This window comes from Mastigoproctus giganteus, chromosome 13 (assembly GCF_048544385.1).
Source record: "Mastigoproctus giganteus isolate SK-2022 chromosome 13, ASM4854438v1, whole genome shotgun sequence".
Classification (NCBI taxonomy): Eukaryota; Metazoa; Arthropoda; class Arachnida; order Uropygi; family Thelyphonidae; genus Mastigoproctus; species Mastigoproctus giganteus.
This window is the reverse complement of record NC_143587.1, coordinates 166,492,921-166,513,349: the sequence shown is the minus strand read 5'-3', so window position 1 is coordinate 166,513,349 and position 20,429 is coordinate 166,492,921. Positions and strand designations below refer to the sequence as shown.

The 20,429-nt window shown below is 38.8% G+C and overlaps 1 protein-coding gene across 1 annotated transcript in view; it reads right to left on the bottom strand.

Moving 5' to 3' along the window:
* LOC150076579 (putative receptor-type tyrosine-protein phosphatase mosPTP-1) overlaps positions 1–20,429 on the bottom strand; it is a 995,686-nt gene that overhangs the window by 158,827 nt on the left and 816,430 nt on the right. Inside the window, exon 15 of the mRNA XM_090387917.1 lies at positions 4,437–4,516. Within this exon, the coding sequence (XP_090244043.1) occupies positions 4,437–4,516 (80 nt within the window). The remainder of the gene's footprint in view (positions 1–4,436; positions 4,517–20,429) is intronic.

Sequence of the window (20,429 nt, the reverse complement as noted above, 5' to 3'; positions counted from 1 at the left end):
GCTTCTTGCCCTTATGGTAGCCGAGCATTCTGGTCCCTTGCCAAAGCTATTGGCCGCAACTTTTACCCATCTCTGCTCCCAACTCTGTCCAAACCAGATGGTTCTGTTGTCACTTCCGCCAAGGATAAAGCTGACCTGCTAGCATCCCATTTTTGTTCCAGCTCTTGTATTAATGATCTTGGTAAAACACCTCCCACCATTCCCAATAAGCTCCATTCAATGCCTCCTGTGGTCTTCCGTCAAAAGGATATCAGAAGGATTTTGATGAATCTTGATGCTAAGAAAGCTCCAGGTCCTGATGATATTTCTCCACTTGTTCTCAAAACCTATGCTCCCGAACTTACTCCTATTCTTTGCCGCCTTTTTTCACTTTCTTATTCCAAAGGTGTTTTTCCTTCTGCTTGGAAATTTGCTCATATCTAGCCAGTTCCTAAAAAGGGTGACAAATCCCTCCCATCCAATTATCGTCCCATTGCAATTACTTCAACTCTTTCTATAGTAATGGAGAAATCAATTAACCGCCAACTCTTAAACTACCTAGAAACCTTCCATCTGATCAACGATCGCCAGTATGGATTCCGTCAGTGTCGATTCACTGGTGATATTCTGGCTTATGTTACCCATTTATGGACTAATTCAATGGAAAGTTTCGGTGAAACCCAAGTATTAGCTCTTGACATCTCGAAGGCTTTTGATCGTGTTTGGCATAAAGGTCTTCTAAACAAGCTTCCATCTTATGGTTTGCCAACTGTTTTTAGTAATTGGTTATCCAGTTTTCTCTCTGATCGCTCACTGAGGTTGATGGTAGATGGCTCTCTGTCTTCTAACTTCTCCACTAATGCCGGTGTCCCCCAAGGTTCAGTTCTTTCCCCCACTCTTTTCCTCTTGTATATCAATGACCTTCTTCCATTGACTGGAAATCCTATCCATAGTTTTGCCGATGATAGCACATTGCATTCAACTTTCCATTTTGGGAAACCTTGCCCTGCTCAATCAGCTTCAACTTCTCGAAAATCTGCTACCAATTCCTTAAATGCCGATCTTCAGGTAATTCTCCAGTGGGGCAAAGACAATTTTGTTGATTTCAACCCTTCTAAAACTCAGTCTTGTCTTATATCTCGCAAAAAGGATTCTTCTGCTCCTATGCCTATCTTTAGTGACATTCCAATTTCTAGGCAAAAGGATATATCTCTTTTGGGGATTACCCTGACTTCTAATCTCTCTTGGCACAAGCACATTACAAATATTGCTTCCTCTGCATCTAAAAAACTTGGTTTTCTCTTTCGCTCTCGGCGTTACTTTTCTTCCAAACAGCTGCTCACTCTGTATAAATCGCAAATCCGCCCTGCCATGGAATATTGTTCCCACATTTGGGGTGGTGCCCCCAAAACCTCTCTCAGGCTTCTTGATTCCATTCAGAAGAGGGCAGTTAGGTTAATTAATGATTCATCTCTAACAGAGTCTCTCCACTCACTTTCTCATAGATGTACTGTTTCTGCTGCATGCCTCTTCTACAGATATTTCCATGGGCACTGTTCTTCTGAATTGGTTTCTATAATTCCCGCTCTCTCTTTCAAAACAGTCCAAACACGTGCCACCACCAGCCAACATCCATTTACTGTCCAACTTCAAACCCACAGAACCAACTTTTCATCTTCCTCATTTATTCATTCAACTGCCGTTTTCTGGAACAACCTTCCTTCATACGTATTTCCTGAAAATTACAATCTACAGAAGTTCAAGTCCAATGTCAACAAATATCTTCTTTCGTCTTCTCAACCTCCAACCCAAGCACGGTACTAAGTACTATAGGTTCTAATACCTCTCGTGTTTGGGGTTCACATAAAAAAAAAAATTTTTAAAAAATAAAAAAAACCACTGATAATTGTTAAAAATATATTTCAACAAATAAATCTTAAATTTGTTGTGAATTTCAAAGAGAAGTTTTCAGAACTCAGTTTATCGGCACTGTGATCGAAAATGCTTTGCTGGTAGTCTTTAGGCCTAATCTGACATTGACCATATAAGACGTAGGGTGATTTTCCGAGTATTTCTTTGCGAAAAAGAACCACGCCTTATAAGCCGGAAAATATGCTATATATCAGTACCAAATGTGATTTGCACTCTAAATTCAATGACATGAGTCACAAACGTTTGCAACCTAAATCCAAAAAGATGATGCTTTTTGAGCTATTTTGATTAGACATTCTTGATTTATTAGTAGTCTGACATCACTTTCCACAACATATACATTTTTAATTAGGAATGCGTGATAGAAGAAAGAGTAATGTTACTGTGTGATGCTATCAAATATTACAAGAAATTTTAATATATATATTACTGGCTCGCCTAATTTTATCTTTTCACACTTTTTTATCACCAAACTGGTGTATAACTGAAAGACAGGCTTCACCTGCTAATTTGGCAGGTGAAGCTAAATAAAATTGTGAAAATTAAAATTATAAATAAAATTATAAAATAAAATCTAAAATAATGAATAATTTAAAATATTTATAGAAATAATACTATTAAGAGAAATATGAAGCATTTAATATAAAGTAATTCTGGCAGAATATATAGATCAATGCTATCTTTATATTGCATAGATGAGCAGAAGTATTTTAATAATGAAACACCATTTTCAATTATTTTGAATGTTGATATAATAAAAAATTCAGCACCTATGGTAAATGACAATGTAGTTTTCAAAGGGAATATACAGCCAAAGAAAGAATAATGTTACAATAAAAAAAAAACTTCAAGTCAAAGTACAAACATTAACCACATAATATATGATCAGAAAAAATACCATTTACTCATAATAAAAATAAAATAAAATAAAAAAAAAAAAAACAAGAGAAAAAGCTTAGAACAACAAAATAAGTTTAAGCAAAAAATTCTCTTAAAATTAGATTTAGATATTAATTTCTCCTCTGTTTAGATTTGCCATTTCAGTAAGGGAGGAATACTCAGAGTTAATAATAATTTGAGGGAAATGAAAGAGCATAATACAAAATGCATCATCATATCAACAATCAAGATTAATATGAGGTGCTACCCAAAAGTTCTCGAAATGTATTTCTAAAATAAATTAGACTCACCCTGGGTCTTATTCGCCACCGTCACATTTGAAGTATTCCCCTTAAGAGCGTAAACAACAATCTCAGCACTTCTTCCATGATTTGAATGTCCTGAGAGTTCTTCTTCGTCATAGTGTTCAGCACTGCCTGCAATTCAGTTTGGATATTCTCTATGCTGTCAAACCTTCGACCCATCAGATTTATTTTCATTCTTGGAAAGAGGAAGAGGTCGCAGTGAGCTAAGTCGAGCAAATAAGTGGGAGGGGGGGGACGATTGTCATGTTGCTGGATGCCAAAAACTGCACCACAGTGAGTGAAGTGTGAGCCGGTAATAAGTACCCAATTCTTTGTGCACCACTTCACTGGATGTTTCCTCCTGATTGGCTTCCCTTAACCACCTCAGGACGTCACAGTAGAACTTTGTGTTGATGGTCTGGCCAGGAGGGATGAATTCCTTACGGATAATCCCATCAATGTACAAAAAACAGATCAGCATGGATTTCACATTGCTCCTCACTTGTTGGGCTTTCTTTGGTCGGGGTGAAGATGGGCTCTTCCACTGCGATGATTGTTACTTGGTTTCTGGGTCATACCCATATACCCTTCTCTCGTCACCAGTGATGACCGTGGAAAGGAAATTTTGATCGTTCCCGGTCCATTCTTGAAGATCGCTGCTAACTTCCATGTGATGCTGCTTTTGATCTTCACTCAGTAACTGTGGCACGAACTTGGCTGCAATCCTTCTCATGTTCAACTCGTCTGACAAAATCTGCTGACACGTGCCATACAATGCCACAAATGTTGTGGATGGTCCTCCTGCGGTCTTTACAGATCGCCACCTGAACTTTTGTGACATTTTCCAGGGTGGTGCCCAACGATGGATGGCCAGAGCGATAGTCGTCACAACCGACATTCGACCATTTTTTAAAACAGTTAAACCAGTAGTAGGTCTGCGCCTGGCATAAAACGTCACCAAAAGCTTGTTTCAATTTCTTATGGGTTTCTGCTGCTGTATCATTAAGGAAACAAAACTTGATGCAAGCACTCACATCACACCATACACACTCTCTCACATCAGTCATCGCAAACTATGTGAAACACACCACCAAAGAACTGCGCATAAATATTCAATGACTCTATCCAGCCCAATGCCATGTGGTACACCGATTCACAAAGAATGCATGCAGTATTACCTAGAGCCATAAGTCTGTACCAAATGTAGTTCCAGCGCAACATTCAAATTTTGGGAACATTTGGGTAGCACCTCGTACATATAACTGCTACATAGTTTTGTCATTCCAGTTATAATTCTTAAAAATACGTATAAAATAAAGCTATTTTAAGAGAATAACTCACATCAATGTAATTGGCATTGATATAATCTGTACATTTCTTTTGCCCAAGAATAGGTTTTAAGCAAACTCTGGTATGGTCATCTGAAAAATACAATGTACATACACATTATTTCTTACTGTTCTATTGTTTGGAGGAGGGAATAAAAGAATCACACAACTGGCAAAATAGTATTGATTAGATAAAAATACCAACGCTTCCCCTCTAATACACTATTATTTCAAAAAGATGGAAAAAGTAGTAGGAAAGAAGGAATAACTCACTAATACCAAGCACATCAATCCCATTCCAATTAAGAAGGACACTGACTCTGTGTGTGTGTGTGTGTGTGTGTGTGTGTGTGAGAGAGAGACAATGAAACTATTAGCTATGATTTGTTGAAAATTCATTTCAATTTTGGGGGTTACAAAGTATTCAGATCAGATGTCTCCGCGGTGACTTAACTGGGATAGCTAAATTAAGGTATTGGTATGGTTGTTTAAGAGCACAAGGGCAGTGAGGACAAAATTTGCCAGTTCCTATATTATCATTCTACATCATCACCATCAGCACCATTTTAAATCCACTGCAGGATGAAGGCCTCTCCAGAACTTTCCAGTTCCTTCTGTTTTGCAATGGCCATTCATTTACTGCCCATGAACTCATGAATTTCATCTGTCCCTCTCTGTTGTTGTCTTCCAGAGAATAACAATAATAACAGAACGGGTACCATTCTGTTATTTTTTTGGTCCATCTGTCAATCATGTCTTCAATATGTGTCCTGCACAAGTCCATTTCAGTTCTTTAGTTTCATAAGAATATCCTTTACTTGTGTTTGCTGCATAATCCATGTGTTTCTCTCCTTATCCAACAGTCTGATTCCTAATATAATTTGTTCCATTCTTTGCTGTGTAGTTTTCAGCTTCTCTTCCACTCTTTTGGTGAGTGCCCAAGATTCACTTCCATAAATCATGGTGGGGAGTACACATTGATTCATTATTTCACGTTTCTGGCAGATTGGGATATTGCACCTCTGTACGTGATTATATTTCCTGAATGCTATCCATCAGGAACTTATTCTTCTCTTGACTTCCAGCCATTTATCATTGTTACAGCTAATGACTTGTCCAAGATAAGTATATGAATCTACCTTTTCAATTTTTACAACTTCAATGATTATATCCCTTTCTGTGGCATACTTGTTCATCATTACTTTTGTTTTAGCCATATTCATCTTTAGTCCGAAATCGTTACTAACTCTGCATAACTGATTATGGTTTTCCTCTAATTCTTTGGGATTGTGGCTTGTGACCACAATGTCATCTGCAAATCATAAATGGTTTAGGTACTCTCCATTCACATTGACTCCTTTCTGCAGCCAGTTCAATCTTCTGAAAGCTTCCTCTAGGGGAGCAGTAAACAACTTCGGATATATTTTTTTGTTTTCTGTATTTATAAGTAACATTGATGGAGGTATATAAGGCTTAATGTCAAAGTTTGCAGACGATACGAAGGTTGGTAGGGTTGTTAAGGACAGTATGTTACTGTAACAGGATCTAGAAAAGTTGAGCAGATGGGCTGAGAAGCGGCAACTAAAGTTTAACATTGACAAATGCAAAATACTGCATATGGGTAGCAGTAACCCAAGAGAAACGTACCAACTGTGTGGTACTACACTGAGGGTAGTGGAGAATGAAAAAGACCTAGAGGTAATTATGAAATTATATATGAAGTTTTCTGAGCAGTGCAGACATGCAGCAAGAGTAGCTCATGGGGTCTTGTCAATGATATATAGGAATTTTGCTAGCAGGGATAATGAGGTGTTATCCCCTTGTATAAGGCAATGGTCAAGCCACACCTTGAGTACTGCATACAGGTCTGGAGGCCTCATTTTAGGAAAGATGTTAAGCTACTAGAAAGTGTACAGAAAAGGGTAACGAGATTAATGAGTGGAACAAAGAGTTGCTGTTGCTAAGCTTAAGTTCTGCATAGTGCAAAGTCTGGAAACTATGCACCTGCAAGATGTATAAGGCCTTGAATGGTTTGAGCAATCTCAATGCTGATGGCATTCTTTCTCTTGCTTAGACTTCCATCTGTCGTTGAGGAAGTCGACAGCTTAAATAAATTCAAGGCTGAACTAGACAAACTTTTGGAGTGAATGGATGAGTGATTAATAATCATTTGCTTTCTCCATTAGTTTATTATATCATTTCACAATAATATAATAACTTGATCCCGTTTGGAAGAGAGGTGGGGTGGGGGAATTGTGTTTTACTGGCACAGAAGTGACTATGGTTAAGGTGGGCCAAAACTATAAAAATACAAATGAATAAAAGATTTCTTTACCTTCCAGCAAGGTAACATAAAAAAAAGAGTAAATATATAAAATAAAGTAAAAGGCAATACACAGTAACTGAAAATAAGTGCTCAATGCTATATATATATTGTTAAATATTAATAGCTGGTAAATTTTTACCAGCTATTAATATATGGTCTGATTATACTCCACTTGGAGTATAATCAGACCATAGAGGGTCAAGTGTGCTTGTTTCCTGAAAGATATTACCCATGTCTAAATTCCAGCATTGTGTTAACTGTAGCAGCCTTATCCCAATTGGCTTGTTTTCATTGGGTTTGTTCTGATAAAAGGTGGTCCATTGGGGCTCAAATAAGTATAGCAAGATAGGATGGACGGGAAGGCTCTGTATTTTTGCTGCATAGTTGAGTAGCAACATTTTCCTGCGAAGATGGAGTGGAGGTTCGTGTGCCTCTATATATAAACTCTGTGCAGGGGATGTTCTGAATGCTCCTAAAGCAGTTCTTAGGGCACTGTGATGGATAGTGTCTAACCGAATTAGTGCACTTTTCCTGGCAGAGTCATATAGATTGGAGCTCGCTCCTTAATCCAAGCAAGATCGGATTAATACCCAATATAGCTGAAGCAGAGTATATCGGTCAGCACCCCACATTGATGAGGTGCCTCCGTAGCCAGGTGGGTACGAGCAGCAGTGCGTAACACACGCTTCTTGATTAGATCAGGGTTCGAGCTCATGCCCACCAAATAAGGAAAGGTCAGGGGAATGACCACCGCATATCCCCGGAGCAATATGGCCTTAGTTGCTAATGCTCCTAAAAAAAAAACAAATAACAAATAAATAAATAACGTTGATGATGATAGTACTCTGAGGATGTTTAACTTTTTCAAGCAAATGGTTCTCAGGTATGTGATGTGTTGTAAGAAGTTTAATTTATTATCGAAGATTAGGCCAAGAAATCCGATACTGTTCAAAAGAGGTATGGTGGAATTAAGTTTTAATTCAGGTTCAGAATCTTTCGTTTTTTACAAAAATGAATACAGTTGGATTTTTCTGCTGATAAGCGGTAGCCATTGCGAGACATCCACAGCTCAATTTTGTTAATTGAGATCTGAAGTTGTCTCTTGATAGAATTCATATTTTTCCCTTGACACGAGATCATGAGGTCATCTGCACAGTGATATAATTCTACTGTTCTTGGAATATCATGGATGATATTGTTTATTCTTATTAAAAATAGGATAGGACTCAAAATAGATCCCTGAGGGACCCCCTACTCCTGGATATGGACTATAGAAAGAACATTTTGATGACTAACTTGAAAGGTTCTGCCTTGGAGAAATCTTTGAACAAACAAGGGAAGCACGCCTTGTAGTCCAAAGGCGTGAAGATCCCGTAGAATACCAAAACGTCATGTTGTATCAAAGGCCTTCTCTAAATCCAAACTTACCATAACTAGGTGTTCATTTCTGATAAAAGCATTTCTGATGTTTGATTCTGCTTTAGTCATCATATCTAAAGCAGATCTATTTTTACGTAAGCAAAACTGATTTTTATGTAAGATTTTATGTGACTCAGGAAACCATTTTCTCCAATATTTTTCCCAAACAACTAGTTAAGGAAATTGGATGGTAATTAACTGGATTAGAGAGGTCTTTTCCTAGTTTAGGGATGGCTAATACAAGTAAATGTCTCCAAGAGTGAGGATAATCATGTTCCTGAAAAATTCTATTAAAAAATATTAGAAGAGTTTGTAAAGCAGCATCATTCAAGTGTTTTATCATAATATAAAAATTACCATCAGGGCCAGCTGCACTATTGGGTGCTCTGTTAAGAGATTCCTTTAACTCAGATATCGTAAAAGGCTGGTTATATGGAAGAGAGCGACTGGTGTTGAAATTTAACTGCTGCCTTTGTTTCCTCTTTAATTTGTAGGAATGGAGCATCATATGAATTTGCTGCTGAAATTTCAGCAAAAGCATTTGCTTTGTCTTTTGGGGAAGACAGTTCCTGTCCCTTACAGATCAATATAGAAGAGGATGACAAAGGATATTTGCTGTTCAGATATTGGATTTTCCTCCAGATTAATCTAGTATCGGTGTTTCTGGTAATAGTGGAAGCGAACTGTATCCAGGAAGCTTTTTTGGCTTTCCTTCTTATTTGTTGCGCTTTCGCATTAAGTTTCTTTTAAATAATAAAGTTAATAGTAGTGGGATGCTTGCGGAATATATTCCAAGCTTTATTCTTTTCTTTTTTTGCTCTATTACATTCACAATGTGATAATCCTGTTATGGCAATGGTCAGGCCACACCTAGAGTACTGTGTACAGGTCTGGAGGCCTCATTTTAGGAAGGATGTAGGGTTGCTAGAACGAGTACAAAGAATGGCAACAAGATTGGTGAGGGGAACAAAGGGGGTGCTCTTACAAAGAAAGGCTTAAGTTCTGCAAATTGCAGCACCTGGAGAGTAGTCACCTGTGAAGTGATCTGATTGAGGTGTATAAGGCCTTGAATGGGTTGAGCAAGCTGAATGCTGATGGGATTCTTCGTCTTGCTCAAACTAAAAACCTGAGCGGGTACAGTTTCAAATTGAGGAAAGATAGTTGTAGAATAGATGTGCAGAAATTTGCCTTTAGCCAGCGGGTAGTTGATTGGTGGAACAGGCTTCCACCTTTTGTTGTAGAAGCTAATAGCCTAAATAAATTTAAGGCTGAGCTGGACAGGCATTTGGAATGAATGAAGGGATGAAATGAGAGGATTTTTTTTTTTTTTCTTGGCTGATGCTGCATAAGCTTGCTTTCTTGCATTGTATGCCTCTACTAATGCTAATCATTCCACCAGTAGTTTTTATGCCTATGTGGATGGGTCGACAACTAAGGAATAGATTTATTAGCTGCTGCTAGTATCTGTGTAATGATATGGTCAGTGGCTTCATCTATTGACAGATTCTGAATCAAATGTTTATCTAAAGATATAATTAAGGAAAACTTGGTTCTGTTTGCCTTTGAGAATTTCCACCTTTTGTAAGTTTCCTGATAGGTGGAGATAGTTTGGAATCTACAAATAATAGGAAGGTGATCGCTGTTATGTGGATTATCCAATACTGCCCAATGTATACTTGGGTATAGTGCGGAGGAGCAGATAGACAAATCTAAGGCAGAAGTATTTCCTGTGGGAGAATGCACATGAGTATGTGCACCGGTGTTCAGCAGAGTTAGATTGTGTGTGTCCAGTATGGTTTCTATTAGTTTCCCTCTTTTATCCATACATAGACTTCCCCATAATGGATGGTGACCATTAAAGTTGCTCATCAAATAAATAGGAGGTGATATCTGGGCAAGGAGCTCATCAAAGTCTTGAGTACATACGTTTGGTTCGGTGGAAGATAAATAGATACAAGAGAAAAAATTATTCCAAGTTCTATTCTTACAGCAACAACTTCTAAATTAGTTTTTAAGGGGATTTGCCTAGATGGATTTGTAACGGATACTAAAACTGCTACACCTCCATGGGCTGCAGTTGCTGCATTCCTGTCACACCTGTACAAAGTATATTTCTTTATTGAGGGGGTCATTTGTAGAGTTAAATGTTTCCTGTAAACACTGCTGGACTGAAATGTCGAATTAAGTCATAGAGCTCATCTGTATTAGTACGTAGTCCTCGATAATTCCATTGTAAAATGCACCGCATTTAGTTTTAGCGGTAGGATGATCCGGTTGTTTTTAGAGGTAGTAGGCTTATTGCGATCTATTTTAATTTGATCTTTTTTTAGGAAAGGTAGGCCGTTCAGTGTCCATATCTTCTTCAGCATAAATTTCTAATAAAGGTTCTTCTTGAGTTTTCTCATCTATATCCATTTCTGAAGTATTAATGTGGCTCTTAGTAGATGACTCAGCTTTTGCCATTCTGGTTTCAACTTGAGACTTTATGCCACTAGTACAGGGGATGGAAACTGAGGTATTACAAGTCTGGTCATTGTTGTTTTGTTTCAAAGATGGCTGAGGAACTGAAAGCTGAGCCCTACCCCATTCAGCAAGCAATGTGTTAGGTGGAACTGAGTCATTGGTTTGTGTAGCAACAGAACGATATTTCGTTGTAATATTAGCATATTTGCATGCGGGAGTATCTTTCAGTATTTGTCGTCTCACTTCCTGATAGGTCACTTTGTGTTCAATTTTAAAATTCTGTATTTTCTTCCAAGTTTCCATAACTCGCAATTTTTAGAATATGAAGGATGATCTTCCTTGCAATTAGGGCAAACTGCAGATGTTGCAGTACAGTCGGTTTGAGTGTGATCGAAGGATCCACATTTTGTGTTTCCTCGACATGTTGTCTGAGAGTGTCCGAACTTTTGACACTTATAACACCGTAGTGGATTTGGTATATATATACAGGCATACCTCGGTTAACGTTACCTCTGATAACGAAGCTTTGCTATAACGAAGTCGGCAATTTCAAGCCCCATTTAACATAAAAAAATATTCCACTTTAATCACCTGAAATCTAAACAAACTGAAGAAATTACGGAAACCTTTGGGGCTTCTCGTGGTTGGTTCGAGAAATTTAAAAAACGGGCCAGGATTCATAGTGTAAAATTAACAGGAGAAGCTGCAAATAAGTTTCCAGAAAAACTAAAGGAAATAATTGAACGTGAAATTTTTCCAAATTTGGTGTTCAATGTTGACGAAAGCGGTTTGTTCTGGAAACGGCTACCAACAAAAGGCTTCATTTCTATTGAAGAAAAATCAGCTGCTGGGTTCAAAGCAGCCAAAGACCGTTTAACGGTACTCTTTGGATCAAATGCCTCTGGCGATTATAAATTAAAATTGTTATTAGTTTACCATTCAGAAAATCCGAGGGTGTTAAAAGGTAACATAAAAATGAATTTACCTGTAATATGGAAAGCAAATAGAAAAGCGTGGGTTACCAAGGAGTTATTTACTGATTGGTTTGTTAACCACTTTTGTCCTGAAGTAAAACGGTATTGTCAAAAAAAAAAACAACTTTGAAGAAAAAGCTCTTTTGTTGTTAGACAATGCTCCGGGACAATGCTCCTACTGATCTTAACACGTTGGACACATGCATTCCTGTCAAAGTTGTGTTTCTTCCAGCAAACACAACTTCCCTGATTCCACCATTGGATCAGGGAGTAATAGCATCATTTAAAGCTTATTATCTGCGTCGAGCATTAAGCAGTTTAACTGAACTAGAGGATAAAGAGTTTGTTGTTTGGTTTTTTTTTTTAAGGAGCATTAGCAACTAAGGCCATATTGCTCCGGGAAATGCGGTGGTCATTCCCTGACCTTTCCGCATCCTCCGTATTTGGTGTTGACGGGCTCGAACCCCGGTTTAATCAAGAAGCGTGTGCTACGCACTGCTGCTCCTTCCCACCTGGCTACGGAGGCGCCAGGATAAAGAGGAAATGACAGTTAAAACTTTTTGGAAAAACTACACCATTAAAAACGCAATTGAAAACATTGATAGTTCTTGGAAAGAAGGCACTAAGAAATGCTTAAATGAAGTTTGGCGCAAAATATGGCCAGAAGTTGTACTAGAAGAAGAAAATAACATCCAAGAAATTAGAAATGAAGTTATCCAGATGGCTCAATCAATAGGTTTCGAAAATGTCGATGAAGAGGATGTTAGAAATTTATTGAATGCAGAAGATGATGGTTTTTCAGTGGAAGATTTAGAAAACCTTGTTAGCAACGAAGACAAAGATAATGAAGACGAAGTTAAAGAAGTTCCTGCCGAAAAAGTGTTAACAACCAAAGATTTAAAAAGGTGCTTAAATGACATTGAAAACGTTTTAAATTTTTTAGTGAAAATGATCCTGATTTAGGAAGAAGTGTTATTTTTTAAGCGATCAGTGTTAAATGCAATAACTCCGTATAGGCAATTGTTAAATGAAAGAGAAAAAGAGCATAAACAATCAACTTTAGACTCATATTTTAAAATGTGATTTCAATTTTCAATTTGTATGTAAGTTGACTGTTTATTTAATAAAACTTTTCTTTGTTCGAAAAAAAAAAAGCTTTTCATTTTCTTTACGTAGGAACGTATCCCTATTCTGGCCATAGTATTTTTACCTCTGAAAACGAAGTTTCGCTTAACGAAGTAATTTCGTGGAACGCATCCTATTCGTTATTCGAGGTATGCCTGTATATATATATATATATATATTTTTTTTTTTTTTTATGTAAATCTCAAACAGGAGAGGTATTAGAACCTATAGTACTTAGTACCATGCTTGGGTTGGAGGTTGAGAAGACGAAAGAAGATATTTGTTGACATTGGACTTGAACTTCTGTAGACTGTAATTTTCAGGAAATACGTATGAAGGAAGGTTGTTCCAGAAAACGGCAGTTGAATGAATAAACGAGGAAGATGAAAAGTTCGTCCTGTGAGTTTGAAGTTGGACAGTAAATGGATGTTGGCTGGTGGCGGCATGTGTTCGGACTGTTTTGAATGAGAGAGCGGGAATTAAAGAAGCTAATTCAGAAGAACAGTGCCCATGGAAGTATCTGTAGAAGAGGCATGCAGCAGAACCAGTACGTCTATGAGAGGGAAAAGTAGCTGATTATTCCTTTGTATAAGGCAATGGGTAGACTACACCTTGAGTACTTTGTACGGGACTGTAGGCCTCATTTTAGGAAGGATGTAGAGTTGCTAGAGCGAGTACAGAGAAGCACAACAAGATTGGTGAAGGGAACAAAGGGGTCCTCTTACCAAGAACGGCTTAAGTTGTGCAAATTTATAAGGCCTTGAATGTTTTGAGCAGGCTCAATGCTGATGGTATTCTTCCACTTGCACAGATTAATCTCCTGAGGGAACAAATTCAAATTGAGGAAAGACATTTGTAGCATAGATGTGTGTGTTATGGGTATTTAATGGCACATAAGCTACTTTGGCTATAGTGCACCTGTCCATATGTGTTAAGAAATAATTCAGAATTGAAGGCATTTCAATGTCATTTTAGAAACTATTCAGAAGCAATGATAAATTCCAATTTTTTTTCAGAAAACAGAAAAGTTCATTAATGTTTGCCTTGTTGCCTATAATATGCTCTAGTGATATTGGTTCGGCGAAGGTAAAGAAAGCCTGCACGAGAAGCACGCAAAAGTTCGATGAACTTTACCGGCAAAAGTATTTTGCGGTAAAGTCATTTGTATCGTTGCTTGCTCGGTAAACAGACAGTGGATGTTATCGGTCAGGAGTAGAAATTGAATCCCATGGGAGATTGAAATCCTCCAGAAGTGGAGGGGGTTACCTGACCTTTTTTCTTTAGAATCACTGGTGGACTCGTGGATAAACTGTTTATTAAGGAAAAAAAAAAAAAAAGGCAAAGGAAGCCCACACAAAAAGCACGGCAAACGTCGAAAAAGTTTATCGGTGAAACTACGTTACGAACATTTTTTACGACGCCAGAACTTCCAATATGATTGTTCGTGATTCAATTAGTGATTCTAAAGAAAAAAGGTTGGGTTATTCCCCCCCCCCCCCAATTCGGGAGGGTTTCAAGCTCCTGTGGGATTCAACTTCTACTCCAGAAGTGGGGGGGGGGGATAAACTGACTTTACTGGTAAAAGTACTTTTACCAGTAAATTTCATCGAACTTTTGCATTCTTCTCGTGCAGGCTTTCTTTACCTTAGCCATTGATTCTTGTAGTTTATTCAGAGAAAGCAGAACTGATGTTCTGTCTTAGTTAATTGAGGACAGTCAACAAGAATATGCTTGACTGTTAGATGTACTGAGCAGTGTGGTCACTGAGGAGGATTATCATCTGTGAGTAGATGGAGGCTGGTCAGATGAGTATGTCCTATTCTTGCCTGTGCAAGTACTACTTCTTCCCTTCTAGTTGGTTGGATGCTTGAGTGCCAAAATTTTGGTTCCTGTTTCAATTGGGAAAGTTTGTTATTAGTCTGGGTGTGCCATAGCTCTTTCCACTGTTCAAGGCATGCTGCTTTTATGATGATATCATGGTCAGAGGCTGGAATATGAGCAGAGGTCAAATCTAATGTGGAGGGATTTTTTGCCGATATATCAGTCAGTTCATTTCCCTTTATCCCTGAATGTGCTGGAATCCAACAAAAGTTCGCTAATTGTTCAATTTTTAAGAGCAACTTCCTGATTTGGTTTAAAACAGGGTGATTCATATGGAATGGATTATGCTTGATTTGATTGATTTGATTTGGTAGTTGTTGGCGCATCGGCTTCTGTGGCCATATTGCACCTCCCAAGGTTTTTGCAGTACTTTGATCCAAGCCCGAGGCGGGAATCGAACCCGCGACCTTTGGGTTGCCGGGCAGGTACTTTACCCACTCGGCTAGCCCGGTCGGCCATGGATTATGCATTGTACTAATTGAGCTGGGAGGGTCTGTGTAAATTAAATATTTTGAAGATGGATAAAGATTCAAATTTTCTAGAGCTAATTTAATTCCATGTAGTTCTGCAGAAAAGTTGCTATACTTAAGTGGAAGGAAAGTTGAAATAATAGCGGAGAGAAACACTGCTGCTGCTGCTCCAACAGCTGATTGAGATTTGGACCCATCGGTATATATTGGCAGGAAATCAACATAGCTCTGAATATGACTTGAATGGAGTTGTTTCAGGTTGAGAATCGGTAGAAGATTCTTACCCCATTGAAGAAAATAAGTATCAAATTTCAGTTGAGGAGGGGTAGTCCAAGGGAGATGAAAGTAATTCATTACTTGTTGACTATTGTGAAGAGGAACTTTCCAACTCTGATATTTCAAAAAGTCGTAGGCCTGCTAGCCTTATTTTATTAGGTTTATTTCTGTAGAGATTAGTTAGTTGAGGATTGAAGAGGTATGGGTGAATAGGATGCAAACAGCAACTTTTTATTTCGGCTGCATACTTCAGTAGTAACATTTTTCTGCAGAGGTGCAAATGGGGTTTGTGAGCTTCAATGTATAGACTGTAAGTTGGAGATGTCCTGAAGGCTCCAAGTGCAATCCGTAATGCACTGTGTTGTACATGATCCAGCCAGCGTAGTACACTCTTTCGGGCAGAATCGTAGACTGGAGCACCATAATCCAAACGCGATCTAATCAATGCTCTATATATTTTAAGCAACGAAGTACAACCTGCTCCCCAAGACAGGGCAGATAAACTCTTAGTATATTGAGCTTTTTGAGACAGGTATTACGTATGAATTTAATATGTTCAAGAAGTTCTTGTCAAGGGTTAACCCCAAGAATCTGATGCTGTTGCCAATCGGAATGGTAAAGTCTGATATGTGAAGTTCAGGATCTGAATGTAATTTGTGTTGATTGTAAAAATGTATAGCGACAGTTTTCTGTTGTGAAAGACGATAACCATCGAGCACTGCCCATTTTTGTATTTTATTTAGTGATATCTGCAATTGACGTTCAATAGATCTCATGTTCTGAGAATGGCAAGAAAGAGAAAGATTGTAAGCATAAAGGTAAGCCTCAACAGTGTTTGGAAGTTCTTTAGCAATGGAGTCAATTCTAATGGCAAAAAGAGCTGCACTCAGTACAGATCCTTGCGGAACTCCTTCTTCCTGCAAGAATGTTGTAGAAAGGGAGTTAAAATATATCGTACTTGATAAGAACGACTCCATAAAAAGTTCTTAATGAATATAAGCAGGTTGCCTTGTAGACCAAGGGCATGAAGGTCTCTAAGAATGCTGTGATGCCAGGTGGTATCAAATGCCTTCTCTATGTCGATGGACACCATAACAAGGTGTTCATTTCTGACAAAGGCATTGCGAACTGTGAACTCGGCCTTGATCATAAGATCTAAAGCAGACCTGTTTTGGCCAAAGCCACATTGACTATAACTCATTAGATTCTGGTCTTCAATTATCCAAACGAGTTGTCTGTGAATCATTTTCTCAAGAATTTTACCGAGGCAACTGGAAAGGGAAATTGGCCGGTAACTAAAAGGACTGGAAGGATCTTTACCGGGTTTCAAAAAGGCCAACACTGTGGCATGTTGTCAAAACGTAGGATAGATGTTTTCCTGAAATATTCGATTATAAAATAACAACAGCAGCTGTAATTGTTTGTCATCAAGGTGCTGTAACATGATGTAATATATTCTATCGGGCCCTGTTGCACTGTTGTGTGCTGTTCTAATGGCTTGTGGAAGTTCCAAATACTGAAGAGGCTGGTTATACGGTAAGATTACAGAGGTGGGAAAACTGATGGGTCGCTGTTCAGTGATGTTCTTGATTTTCTGATATTCTGGCGAATAGCTTGATGCCGCTGAGACTTGAGAAATGGTTTTGCCCAAGGCATTTGCTATAGTCAGAGCAGAGAGTTCTTGCCCATTCCAGGAAAGGATTGTTGAAGGGATGGTCGGAAACTCTCCAGAAAGCTGTCTAATTTTCTTTCATATTAATTTGCAGTCAGTGTTTCTATTTACAGTGGACGCAAACCAAGTCTAGGAGTCCTTCTTGGCTTGTTTTTGAATGAGACATGCTTTTGCCCTTAGTTTCTTATAGTTGATGAGATTAGCTGTGGCTGGGGATTGTCTGAATAAATTCCATGCTTTATTTTTTTCCCTCTTTGTTTTCGTGCATTCATCATTCCACCAGTAGCTAAAATGACACCAGGCCACAGGATTCATCAATGGAACTGAGTTTTTAGCAGCTGATAACAATTGGGATGTGATATATTCTGTCACTTCATCTATGGGTTGTAATCGGATAATTTCCTCATTTGGCACGGTTGGCACAAGAAAATTTCCATTTCCAGCAGGGCTCGTCTAATGGTGGTTGTGCACTGAGCATATTACAAATAATTGGGAAATGATCGCTGCCCATGGGATCATTCATAACAGACCATTCCATGACTGGAAACAGTACCGTGGAGCATATTGAGAGGTCAATTGCAGAAGTTTGTCCAGTTGGCAATTGTATGTACGTAGGCTCACCTGTATTAAGAATGTTAAGATTTTGCCTATCTAGAAAGGTTTCAATCAGTAGGCCATGTGTGTCTAATTTGGAAGATCCCCATAAAGGGTGGTGACCATTGAAATCCCCCAACAGACAGATAAGGGAAGGTAACTGCGGTAGAAGATGAAAAGTGCAACACGAACATGCTAGGGTGGACAATGTTGCCCTAGTGATGGGGCAACATTGTTTAACATTCTTTAATTAAACATCCAAATCTCTGAGTAGCTTTTGGATATGAATACCGAACGGATAATTGGCAGTCTGGTGAGTATCGCAGAGATTTTCCCAATGTGGCTCAAAAATGGGTGGCCAAGTTGGATAGTCTGGCAGGGATTTCAAAGTATACTGTAAAGACAATTGCTTTCAACGAAGCAATAATGAAGGTTTATTTGCTTGGACATAGACTCTATACTGGAGATGTGAGAAATGCTCCAGTGGCAATACTATTCACTTGATGGTGGACACCAGCCATCCAAGTACGCTGAGTCTAGCAGATGTGTATACTTGGGACCCGTAGTCTAATTTGGAACACACAAGTGCACAATAAAGGTGCAATAAAGTGCATCGGTCAGCACCCCAGAAATTAGAAGAGATTGTGTGAAAGATATTCAGCACTTCATATGTAGCTGACGAATGTGTTGTAGGAATATCAACTTTTTATCAAACACAAGCCCCAAATATCTAGTCTCAGGTCTACTGGAATAGCATTCTGTCCAACTCTACATTCAGGTTGAAGGTTGCGCTTGCGGCAAAAGGCTCCATCTTTTGTGAGTGAGGAGAATCTGAAGCCATTATTCACTGACCATGAGTCCAGATGATCAATGGCATGTTGCAGTTGTCTCTTGATAACCCTCATGTTGCAAGATTCAGAAAATATGCTGAAATCATCAACATAGAGAGCACAGCTTACAGTTGGAGGAAGTTGTTCTACAATTGAATTCACTTTGATAGCAAAAAGCGTAACACTTAAAACTGATCCCGGACACTCCCACCTCTTGGCAAAAAGGCCGAGAGAGGGAAGACTCTAAACAAGCTTGGAATGAATGATGGGATAAAAAGTTTATAATAAACGTTGAGAGATGACCTCTAAAGCTGATGCTATAAAGGTCTTTTAAAATTCCAAGTTGTATCATACGCAATTTTCATATCGAAGAACACGGACACCAGGTATTCTCGTTTTAAAAGGCATCTTAAATGGAAGTTTCGAGCCTGATTAAATGGTCCAAAGCGGACCTATTCCTACGGAAGCCACACTGCGCTCAAAATACCATATAAGGTGGGCACTGACCATTCTCTCCAGGATTTTGCACAGACAGAACTTTGAACTAGTCAGAGCAATAGGATGATAGTTTGTTGGGATTTTGGGATCCTTTCCTGGCTTAGGAAAGGCAAGCATGATTGTCTTATGCCAGAGATATCGGGAAACTACTCTTCTTGAAATATTCTGTTACACAAAAATGGGTAAGATCTGGACCAGCAGCACTTGCCTTGGTAAAAGTTAGTGCTGTTCTTAAATCTTCCATGGTGAAGGGCTAGTTATAGGGAAGAGAATTTTTAGATTTAAAGTTAATTGGCTGCTCTGAGTTTGTCTTTCTGGACCAGAAATTCCTGGGAGTTAGATGTTGATGAGATGATAGAAAAGGTCTTCCCAAGAGTGTTGGGTATTGCGGTTGGGTCTGCAATAATGCATCCATTATATTCCAGGACCGATGAAGGGTGCGACGTATATATAGTCTTCATTTTCCAGATTTTGTTCCAGACAGCTTTACTGCTGGTCAACTGGATAATAGTTGATGTAAAGCAGATCCACAATTCTTTTTGGCTCTGACAATGAAAATGTGATGTTTTGGCACATGCATGTTTGAAGGCTAAGAGATTGGCTGTGGTAGGATGCTGTTGGAATATCCCCCCAACCCCAGGGGGCTCACATCTGGTGAGTATGGGCTTGGCACACCCAGTGTCCTGAGCTGGATATCATCATTCTTCTCTTTCTTAGTGATTCCCTTCTACTTTTGACACTCTCTCTCTCAGGGTAACTCGGGAATTGTTTTTTTTTTTTTGGCTGGTGCAGCATACCTCAGGCTTCTTTGCACCATATAGCTAATAATAAAAATAATAAGCTTTGTTTTGTACTTTTTTTGCTGCTGTGCATTCAGCATTCCACCAAGGTTTTGGAAATGGTGGAAACCAGGTAGATGTTTTTGGAACTGTAGCTGCAGCTGCATGGATAATACTTTCTGTGATTTACACCACTGCATCATTGATAGGCTCCTGACTGACTGTACTGATGTTAAAGTCTACCAGGTGTTGAAAGCATTCCAGTCAGCCTAATCATTCTTCCATCGTGGTAACCTAAAAGGTGGGCACAGCCTCCCGTTAAGTAGGCTGGTTATCACAGGGAAACGATCACTTCCGTAAAGGTCTTCCTCTACTTCTCAAGTAAATGAAGGAAGGAGAGAGGTGGAGCATGTAGAGGAGATCATGAACAGAAAATGTATGAGTAGGCAAGTGAAAAAAGGTATTAGTTCCCATATTTAGAAGGGAAAGGTCACTGTCAGTGAGCATATACTCTATGACACGTCCCCTTCCATTAACATCAGCACTACCTCATAAGGTGTTATGCCCATTGAAATCACCCAGCAGTAAGACAGGAGTATGCAGCTGCACAAAGAGTTCATCAGGGTCTTTCTTCGAGATGTTGGCTAGATGGCAAATAAACTGAACAAACTGTTAGTAAAAACCATACCGTAATGCAAA